This window comes from Gekko japonicus, unplaced genomic scaffold (assembly GCF_001447785.1).
Source record: "Gekko japonicus isolate JY-2015 unplaced genomic scaffold, Gekko_japonicus_V1.1 scaffold5668, whole genome shotgun sequence".
Lineage (NCBI taxonomy): Eukaryota > Metazoa > Chordata > Lepidosauria > Squamata > Gekkonidae > Gekko > Gekko japonicus.
In genome coordinates, this window is record NW_015172727.1 from 27,579 (window position 1) to 38,515 (window position 10,937).

The 10,937-nt window shown below is 50.2% G+C and overlaps 1 protein-coding gene across 1 annotated transcript in view; it reads left to right on the top strand.

Annotated features, from left to right (window-relative positions):
- The window catches only part of KATNAL2 (katanin p60 subunit A-like 2), a gene marked incomplete at its 5' end in the record, with an annotated part of 37,173 nt that extends 27,341 nt beyond the window's left edge, over positions 1-9,832 (top strand). Inside the window, 4 exons of the mRNA XM_015421817.1 lie at positions 2,300-2,410; positions 4,929-5,091; positions 7,731-7,833; positions 9,693-9,832. Coding sequence (XP_015277303.1) covers positions 2,300-2,410; positions 4,929-5,091; positions 7,731-7,833; positions 9,693-9,832 — 517 coding nt within the window. The remainder of the gene's footprint in view (positions 1-2,299; positions 2,411-4,928; positions 5,092-7,730; positions 7,834-9,692) is intronic.
- Positions 9,833-10,937: the final 1,105 nt, after the last annotated feature.

The following is a 10,937-nucleotide window of genomic DNA, read 5'->3' on the forward strand; positions in this document are numbered from 1 at the left end:
CCTGCTGGGCGTGGCCAAGTCAGGAGCCAGCCGGAACTCTGTTCCTGTGCGTTCCTGCCCAAAAACATCCCTGGGCGCAGCTAATCTAAAGTTCACACAGACATGTCTCAATCACCCCTCCCGTAAGAATGTCAGAGGAGGGCCTTGAACATAAGAACATAAGAGACGCCAATGTTGGATCAGGCCAAAGGCCCACCCAGTCCAACACTCTGTATCACATAGTGGCCAGAAATACCAGGTGCCATCAGGAGGTCCACCAGTGGGGCCAGGACATTAGAAGCCCTCCCACTGTTGACCCCCCCCCCAAGCACCTTGCAGACAGATTGATACCATGCCGGCAGGTGCTAAATGAGATCTTGGGAACTACAAGCGGGGAGTGAAACAGCAGGCAAAAGAATAACAGAGCACAGCTATGTACATCAGAGAGCCACAGTTACATATATGATGACGCAGTGACCGAAGCAAGGATCCGATTCTGACAGTGGGGGGACTTAGCAGGACCAGGAGGGAGGCCTAGGCCACGTCACCAGCAAGATTTTATTTATTCATTCATTCATTGAATTTATATCCCGCCCTCCCTGCCAAGGCAGGCTCAGGGCGGCTCACATAAAATACAAAACAAAACAAAATTAGATAAAAACAGAACAATATAATCATGAACATTATAAAATATAAAGTGCTAGTTCATGTTAGATGGCGGGCTTAGCCGCGTCCTCAATCCGCAATAGCCTAGTCTGGGTTAACTGGCTGTTGACAATGTTGACAGTTAGCTGCTGTAGATTTTCCGGGGTCGTGTGGCCGACATTATTGTGCATTATTTAGCATGTGTGAAAGATCAAAATGTAACATGCTATCTGGCCCAGACCACGGCCACGCAACCTGGAAAATCTACAGCAACTAATGAACTCCGGCCGTGAAAGCCTTCGACAAAATGTTGTCAGTGTTGGGTCAGGGCTACAATTTCTTGGGTGCGGCTCCCTGGGGACTTGGGATCCCTACTGGTAGAAGAGTTCCATCTTGCAGGACCCGCAGAACTGTAAGAGGTCCCGCGGGACCCTGATGTTTTCCAGGAGCTCATTCCAACATGGCGCCGTTACTTCAGCGTGTGCCAGAAATGACATCATCACGTCAGCGACGCCCAGGCAACACTCTGGTGTTTGGCCAAAAACTCTGTGGTAGAAGCCATTTTCACCATAGAGTTTTTGCCCAGATACCAGAGCGTCGCCATGTTGCCGGAACCTGGGCCTCCCTCCCGCTCCTTGTAAGTCTCCCCCATCCCCTGCTGGTTGCTGGGAGGCCCTGGCAACCCTCTCTCTAGGGGGCTGCTGGACTCGACTCTAGCAGAGCAGGAACCTTGGAGGTTGCACAGCTAAAACATGGAACAAAATATGCCTGTTCATTGCAAAGTGCACAGTGATGGCAAATGAAAAACAACGTTCATAGAATGTAGTTTGGTGTAGTGGTTAAGTGCGCGGACTCTAATCTGGGAGAACCGGGTTTGATTCCCCACTCCACTTGCACCTGCTGGATGACCTGGGGCAAGCCATAGTTCTGTCAGAGCTGTCCTTGAAGAGGAGCAGTTTCTGTCAGAGCTCTCTCAGCCCCACCTACTTCACAGGGTGTCTGTTGTGGGGAGGGGAAGGGAAAGGAGTTTGTACGCCGCTCTGAGACTCCTTTTGGTAGTGAAGGGCGGGGTATAAATCTAGTCTCTTCCTCCTCCACCACCACCTCCTCCTCCTCCTCTTCTTCTTCTTTCTCCTCCTCTTCCTCCTCCTCTTCTTCTTCTATAGTGTGGTACCATGCGCAGGGTCATATTGGACTGTGACCGTGCCGTGTACCTGGACTCTAATTTGCCCAGTTCTCCCGAGCATCCATCCATTCCACCGCTAAACTGTAGCCCGTTTCTGTTGATCATAACGATGGCACACGATCCAGCGGAAAGCGCCTTCTCACTAAACGCCAGCTCTGGTGTTCGGCTCAGTGCCTCAGGACTAATCCGCTTCGGCGAAGATAAAAACTTTAAATGGATGCTTTCTTTCATTCTCTGACTCTTAAGCATGGGGGTCCGTTGTAGAATTAATGCCCCCAAGTTAATCATCATGAAGTTGGACATAATGCTTAGGGTTTAGCTAATGGAACTTAATCGTGTTTGGAAGCGGGGTGGGTGGGTGGGAGCAAAGGAGAATCAAAACCTGTAGTTCGGTTTCAGCCCCCGAGCTCCCCCGCAACCCAGATAAAGGCGCTCGCTCTGGTGTGCAGCAAAGGAATAACATTTCTCTTCTCCCCCCGTTCTCGGTAGCGGTGAACACGAAGGAAGCCTGCGGATGAAGACGGAATTACTGGTGCAGATGGACGGCCTGGCCCGATCGGATGATCTCGTCTTTGTTTTAGCGGCTTCCAACCTGCCGTGGTAAGAGATCCGGAGAGTCCGTTTTGAATACATTTGCATGAGCCTCTAAACACAGATAAAGTTGTTTTTTTTGTACTCAGACTGCGGAGAGCAGCTGAAGCCTTGATGTTTGGTTAAAGCCTTTAAAGATTAATTTGGAGCTTTTCAAACTTTTTTTTTTTTGCTTCTGCCGTTCTTGTCGGTCTGAGCCGCGGCAGGGCCTAATCCCCCCTGTCGAGTCAACATCTGCCAGTTGGATCCAGCTGTGAATATTTAAAAAGAGAGCATTTGACTCCATAGCCCAAGTTATTTACTACGGCTGAGCTAAAGAAGGGCTTGGGCGGAGGACTCTTAGGTGCTTAAACCATCCCCGGGGGGCTCAGCGAAGATACGCTCTATAAATAGGGAGGCTGGGGTTTTATTGGTATTAAAAGGTGACTTTTAAAAGTTTGAGGATAAAAGCCCTTCGGTCTCGTTTTAATGACTCGCCTGTCTAGAGAAAGAAACGGCCCGCAATGGGGGAAGGGAATATTTATTTATTTATTTTATTTTTCGCATTTATATCCCGCCCGTTAGGTAAACCAGTTTGGTGTAGTGGTTAAGTGCGCGGACTCTAATCCGGGAGAACCTGTTCTTCCAGATTAGAGTCCACGCACTTAACCAGTACACCAAACTGGCTCCCTGTCTGAGTAGACGCTATTGACTGTGATGGACTGATGTTCTGATTCAGTATGCGGCAGCTTCAGGTGTTGGCGTATCGCTAAATCCACACCGTGATTCGGTAGACTCTGGCAGCTACACAGAAGTTGGCAACTCTGTCCGAGGTTCCAGATTCAAGGTCTGCAAGAAGAAAGGAGGCCCCTGGTCCCTCCAATCTTCCTGGGATTTTTTGGGAGGATTCGTGTGATAAGTATAGGTAAATTCTCCCAGTAGCATAAGGGCATCAATGCTCGTGAAGTGGCATTCCACGGTGTCGCCCTTCCAATAAAGCAGATGCTCCGACTGCGTATGGTGGCCTGGAAGGGGCTTGTCAACACTTCTGCCTGGGACTGCATGAAGAGAGAAGCGGCAAAGAAGAGGAGGAGGAGGAGATTGGATTTATACTCTGCCCTTCACTTGGAGTTTTAGAGTGGCTTACAATCTCCTTCTCTTCCCCTCCCCACAACAGACACCTTGTGAGGGACTGAGAGAGCTCTTTCGAGGACTGCCCTTGAGAGAACAGCTCCGAGAGAACGGTGACTGACCCAAGGTCACTCCAGCAGCCGCACGAGGACTTGAACCTAGTAAAACCTAGCCCCCGGCAGGCTACAGCGCACAGCCTAGTGGGTTGTGTTCAGTTGGGAGGGCCGCAGTGCTCCGTTGCAAGGCAATAAGTGCAAAGGGATGTTGGACAGTGTGGGAGCTCTCCCCAAGGAATGAGATCTGTGTCGTTTGTGGGAGGCTTGTGGCTCGGGTAGAGCATCTGGTTGGCCCACAGAAGGCCCCAGGTTGAATCCCCAGCCTCTCCAGTTAAAAGGACCAGGTAGGAAGTGATGTGAAAGACCTCTACCTGAGACCCCGGAGAGCTGCTGCCAGTCCGAGTGGACAATACTGATTTTGATAGACCGATCTTCAAATTCAGTAGATTCAGACTCACGCATGTGAGAGCCATTTTGGTGTAGGGGTTAAGTAAAGTAAAGGTAAAGGTTCCCTTGCTCGAAAGCCAGTCGGGTCCGACTCTAGGGTTGTGGTGCTCATCTCCGTTTCCAAGCCGAAGAGCCAGCGCTTTCCAAAGACGTTTCCGTGGTCATGTGGCCGGCATGACTAGATGCCAAGGCGCATGAAACGCTGTTACCTTCCCACCAAAGTGGTGTGACCTTGGGTCAGTCACAAGTTGGACTAGGTGACCCTGGAGGTCCCTTCCAACTCTGATTCAAAGTTCTCTCTGAGCTGTTCTCTCAAGAGCAGTCCTTGAAAGAGCTCTCTCAGCCCCACCTACCTCACAGGGTGTCTGTTGTGGGGAGGGGAAGGGGAAGGGGATTGTAAGCCACGCTGAGACTTTGAGTAAAGGACGGGGTATAAATCCAACTCTTCTGCTTCTTCTTCTGCTGCTTCTTATTCTTCTGCTGCTGCTTCTGCTTCCTCTGCTTCTGCTGCTTCTTCTGCTTCTTATTCTTCTGCTGCTGCTGCAACTTTTGCTTCTTATTCTTCTTCTGCTGCTGCTTCTTCTGCTTCTGCTGCTTCTGCTGCTGCTTCTTCATTCTAGAAACTCTGAGCCCAGGCAGCGTTTAAGCCCAATGGACTGAGAAACTCTTTTCCCTTCTGCAGAGGTTAGCATGTCAGACTTTGATCTGGGAGAACCCTCTGGGAGAACCCGTTTCAGAGCCCTACACTGCTGATGAAGCTTGGGATAGTCCCACAACTCTCTGCCTAACCTAGCTCACAAGGTTGTTTTGAGGCCGTCATGGGAAAAGAAGATCCGTTCTGCCACCCCGAGCTCCTTGGAAGAAGGGCGGGAGAAGAGTGTGCCAGAGCATGAGATTTCTCTTTCCTCCTCCAGGGAACTGGACTGTGCCATGCTACGCAGGCTGGAGAAGAGGATCCTGGTCGATCTCCCCAGCAGAGAGGCGAGGAAGGCGATGGTCCAGCACTGGCTTCCTCCCGTCAGCAACAGTGGGGGAGTGGAGCTGAGGACAGACTTAGACTACGCCGTGCTCAGTCAGGTGAGGAGGAAGCAAGGGTTCGGCATCTCGCCCTAGTTCACAAGGAGGCAAAGCAGGCCCATAGCTAAGGTGGGGCTTTTGGGGGCTCCGCCCCCTTTCTTAAAGGCACAGCCCCACAAGAATTTCTCCTGGAAATGCTTTTTTCAGTCATTGCTAAACATATTTTAAAGGCGTGCACTAAGTAGAGTGGGGTGCTGTAGTTGACTAATTCCCGCACTGAGCAAGGGGGTTGGAGTAGGTGACCTCTAGGATCCCTTCTAACTCTGTGTCAAGAAACTGGTCTCCTTCAAGAGAGTTTTTCTGCCTAAGTGTTGACTTCCTGGACTATAGAAGTCAACACCCCCACCTGCCGGGTTGTTCTCAGAATTGTTGCTCAGGCCGGCAGAAACGATTAACTCGCAGCAACTGAGAACTGTCACCTAAAGTGGTTGACAGCTTACAATTGAGAGATCCCTCCTGGTCTCAGCTTTCCATTGGCTACGTGGCTTTTCTTCCCGCACTGGGAACTTCAGCCCCACCAGAAAAAATTCCGCCCCACAAGCCACAAAATCCTGAGGCAAAGTAACCGAGGAGCAGGGGTCGTGGCTCGGTGTTAGAGCATCTACTTGGCCTGCAGAAGGACCCAGATTCAATCTCCGGCATCTCCATTTAGATGGCTCGTTCACATGGAACGATCCCTGGAAAAGGTTTCCGTTCTTCTGCACCAACACCACTTCCCCCCATGAAACCCTACTTTAAGAAAACTGTGGCACATCTCCTACAACCGACAAAGGAGAATAAAATCACCCCTAGGCAAACTAAGATCATGGCATCCGGCCCCATCACTCCTTGGCAAATAGAAGGGTACCGCACAGGGTGTCTGTTGTGGGGAGGGGGAGGGAAAGGAGTTTGTCAGCCGCTCTGAGACACCTTTGGGTAGTGAAGGGCGGGGGATGAATCCCATCTCCTCTTCTCTTCTTCTTCTTCTTAAAAAAATAAATAAATATTTATTTGTTTTTGCCGCCACAGATCAAGGGAAGCCATGGCAGCCATTTTGTGGCTGGGCCCGCCACGTTACCATAAAACATCTAAAAACAGTTCAGTAGGTGTCCCGGTCCCGGGACGTAACCCACACCCCCCAGGGACCCCAAAGACCACCAACTCACCCAACAGACCCACAGACCAAGAAGATCTCGCAGCACCCCGTCAACACCGCCGAGACACAACGGCCCGGACAAGCCCGACCGCAGAGATTCACGAGGAGCAGCAGGGGAAGCCGACAACGCCAAGGAGAGTCTGGTGGCAAACACACACACACACACACACACAAGACCCTGCATGCCAACGGCAGTGGCGCAGCCTCCAACCGACAGGACCGCCGCCGGCATAGCTCTGACCACACCCAGGCCGTAGGGACGGCGTCGGAGCTCATCATGGGAGAAGAAGAAGAGAAGAGATTGGATGTATACCCCGCCCTTCACTACCCAAAGGTGTCTCAGAGTGCCTTACAAAAGAGAGGCGCAGGGGCCGGGGAGGAAGGACGTGCTTGGGACTACCTGACGGAGGCAGAGAGAGAAGGAGCCGATGCACAGAGGTAGAGGGACTTATGGAGTGTCGTTAACTCCGTCCCCTACCCATCTGAGGCCCCAACGCTCCCCCCTCTTCTTTAACAGGCCTCTACTTCCAGAGCCATTGGGCCTCCCCCACCTTGAGCCATCACGGCCACAGGAGGGTCCACGCCAGGAACACAGGGCGGGCTTGACATTAAGAGAATACAATATTAAAGTGCTAGCAGCGTTCTTTGGGCATCATAAAGATGGCGGTACCGCATGAGTGCAAACCATAAATTGTCTAAACGTTCAGCTCGCCGATCTTCTCAGATATAATCGGCGGGTGCAGGCTATAAGTAGCAAACCAAGGGCCAGGCTCTGTAGGTTTCAGTTGTCATTGATAATGGTGGCGGCTCCTAGTTGAAGGCCTGGCGGAAGAGCTCCATCTTACAGGCCCCGCGGAACTGTGAAAGGTCCCGCAGGGCCCTGATCTCTTCCGGGAGCTCATTCCACCAGTATGGAGCCCCCAGCGAGAAAGCCCTGGCCCTGGTTGCAGCAAGCCTGGCCTCCTTGGGGCCTGGGAGGGCCAATCAGGCAAGGGTGAGTCCAAGGTTAATCCCAGCAACTAGGAATACAGGCATGAATAATGAATGGCTTGTGACCTCCCCAAAAAAGTCTTCCGCATTCTCAGAATGTGTGTGTAGGCGCAAAACGTTGGGGGCTACAGTGTCATATTAGGATCTGGGAGACTTCGGTTCGAATCCCCACCAGCTGTCTGTAAAAGAAAATTAGTGCAAATGACCAGCCGGCTGAAATGTTTTAGGTGGGACAAAGGACAGGAGAGGGGCAGGAGACCTGGGGGTGTTTCCCTCCTTCTTGAGGGCACGATTCTGGGGGGGGGGATGGGATTGGGAAATAGGAATGAGAACAGACACAGGCACGGTAGTTTTCACCACTGTCTTCCCTGCGAAGCCTAACCCTTTTCTTGACACCCTCATAAATTCCCGTGGCATTCCAAACATAAGTTAAAAAATGCATCTTTAAAATGACCTTCAGTGGGGAGTTTGTAGAGATGGAAGTATATATATATTTTTTCTGACCGCACACTAGGAGATGGAAGGCTACTCCGGCTCTGACATTAAGCTGGTCTGCAAAGAGGCGGCCATGCGCCCCGTCAGGAAGATCTTCAGCGCACTCGAAAACCACCAGCCAGGTATGGAGACGTTCACTGTTAACGTAGGTTCGGGCTCTGCCTGGATAGGAAGGGCTTCAGGCAGGATTTGGCGATGGCTCCTGCTGGTAAACCTGACCTAGGCTTCCAGGGGGGGTAGCCGTGTGTTGGTCTGAAGCAGCAGAACGAAGTTTGAGTCCAGTGAAACCTTTAAGACAACCAAGGTTTATTCAAGGTATACGCTTTTGTGTGCTTGTGGAAGCACACTTCTTCAGATACATCTTCACTGTATCTGAAGAAGTGTGCTTGCCAGGCCCGTAGCTACAATGGGGCTTTTGGGAGCTCCGCCCCCTTGCTTAAAGGCACAGCCCCACAAGAATTCCTCTTGGAAATCTTTTTTTCAATCATTTTTAAACGTGTTTTTAAAGGTGTGCGCCCCTTTTAGCAGAGCGGGGTGCTGTAGTTGACTAATTCCCACACTGAGCAAAGGGGTTGGAGTAGGTGACCTCTAGGATCCCTTCTAACTCTGTGTCAAGAAACTGGTCTCCTTTAAGAGAGTTTTTCTGCCTAAGGGTTGGCTTCTTTGACTATAGAAATCACCCTCACCTGCCGGCTTGTGATCACAATTGTTGCTGAGGCTGGCAGAAGTGATTAACTTGCAGCAGCTGAGAACTGTCATGTAAAGTGGTTGACAGCTTGCAATTTATAGATCCCTCCTGGTCTCAGCTTTCCATTGGCTAAATGGCTTTTCTTTCTGCACTGAGAACTTCAGCCCCATCAGAAAAAAATTTACCCCACAAGCCACAAAATCCTGGCTACGGGCCTTGTCCGTGCACACAAAAGCTTATATCTTGACTAAAATTTTGTTGCTCTTAAAGGTGCCCCTGGACTCAAACGTTTTCCTTCCAGGGGCAAGTGATTGATTGCACAGATTTGCACACACCAGCAGGTGGCAGCGTTCTGTTTCCTTACAGACAATACTGATTTTGATAGGTGTAGAATAGGTATGTTGACTTTCTCCAGTCTCCCTTGTAAATGTAGTCCACAAAGTATGTAGTCCTTGTCCTCTTTGAGAAGAGAATATCCTGCTAGAACAGTGATATTCATTGGTGCCACCTGTGGCTCTTCTGAACACTGTTCTCCTTGGCACCTGCCCTGTGATTCAGGAGGCTTGTTTGGTGTAGTGGAGAAGTGCGCGGACTCTAATCTGGGAGGACTGGGTTTGATTCCCCACTCCTCCACTTGCACCTGCTGAATGACCTTGGGCAAACTGTAGCTCTGTCAGAGCTGTCCTTGAAAAAAGAGCTCTCTCAGCCCCACCTGAAAAAAGAGCTCTCTCAGCCCCACCTGCCTCACAGGGCACACCCAGGGAGGGGAAGGGAAAGGAGTTTGTCAGCCGCTCTGAGACTCCTTCGGGTAGTGAAGGGCAGGGTATAAATCCAATCTCTTCCTCTTCTTTTACCTCACAGGGTGTCTGTCGTGGGGAGGGGAAGGGAAAAGAGTTTGTAAACCATTCTGAGACTCCCTTGGTTAGTGAAGGGCGGAGTATAAATCTAATCTCCTCCTCCTCCTCTTTCTTCTTCAGCAGTTATCTCAGAGTTCTCTCAGCCCCCACCTACCTCACAGGGTGTCTGTTGTGGGGAGAGGAAGGGAAGGCGATTGTCAGCCACTCTGAGACTCCAACTGAAGGGCAGGGTATAAATCCAATCTCCTCTTCTTCTAGTATGAGACAGTTTAATGTATTTACACATGTTCATTGTTTTGGCTTCATGCCATGCAGGCGGAGTCTCGGGCGGGTTACGCATCCACTTCCTGTTCCGTTAAGATGGTCCGTTGTTAGGAGGGACAGCCATGGGGAAAGTCTGCATTTTTGGTCATTATTCCGCTCTGTCTTTCTTTAGACAGCGGGAATCTCCCCGCAATCCGCCTGGACACCGTCAGCACAGAAGAATTCCTGGACGTGATCGCTCACACCAAGCCCTCGGCGAAGAACTTGAGTCAAAAATACACGGCCTGGCAAAGAGAATTTGAGTCCGCCTGAGCCGGACCTGGACTCTGGAACCTTCCTCAAAGGCTTCAGCCACCCACAAAGAAAGAATCTCCGGTGGGGTTCAGCAACCGAGAGACTGGATACTTCTAAGTTAATGTGCTGTCTGAAAGCAAGAAGGCCCTTTGGGGGAGTGGAATGGGCCAACCCCTTCTTGGAGGCTAATTATTGATGGCAGAGGACTCTTGCCAGCTGTGCTTTATGGAACCTCGAGCTGGTTACTCTTTTTTTAAAAAAAAAGACTACTAGTTATTTTCACCTAAATCCAGCTGTCAACGTTAACATTTCATCCAGCCACCGCCCAGCACTGAACTTGGACTAGAATTCCGCAAGGGGAGCTGCCCCCTCCTTACAACAACACTACACATCTTTCTCGGGGGAGAGGAGGAGCTTTGGGAGCCAGATGTGGCAGATGTTCTGCAGGACGTCTCAGGGATTCTTATATTAAACCAGCAGATTTCAATCAGAACTGACATTAACAAAGAATAAAACTCTTTTGGACTTCTCGCTGGAGAGTCGTTGGGGGGTGTTATTTGATGATATCGATGTTGCTGTTCTTGTCGGGGTGCTGGAGAATTCCAGGCAGGCGTCTCCAAAGTTATTTTCTTTCCAAGGAAAGGTCGCCGGAGTCTTACAGGCTAACTAGAGTTAACTAGACGAGCTCTAGGCCAAAGGGACAGTTTGGATCAGGAAAAACAAATAGCAGGGAAGTGTTAGCCGAACTGCTTTATCTACAACAGCTGGCAGACTAAATTTATATGGGTTCCTGCCTGTGTATACTGAAGTCCAGTCTACCCCAAGGATTTCCCAGTAAATGAGTCAAGACTGGTGAATTCAAAACAATCTGTCTTTTACTTAAGAATATATCAAAATCACATTCAAACGATACAGATGCATACACACATTTAATCAAGTTTCCTTTAGAATTACAGTAATAGAAATAGTTCTTTCTACTTAGGAGGTAGGTAGGTTGTAGTTCATACTTATCTGTCCTGAAGCCTTGTCTGTTGCAATGATGAATGAAGGGTATAGAAAACAGAACCTAGGGATGTTTCTAAATCACACTGCTAGAACAAGGCAGTGAGTGTGGACCTCTTAG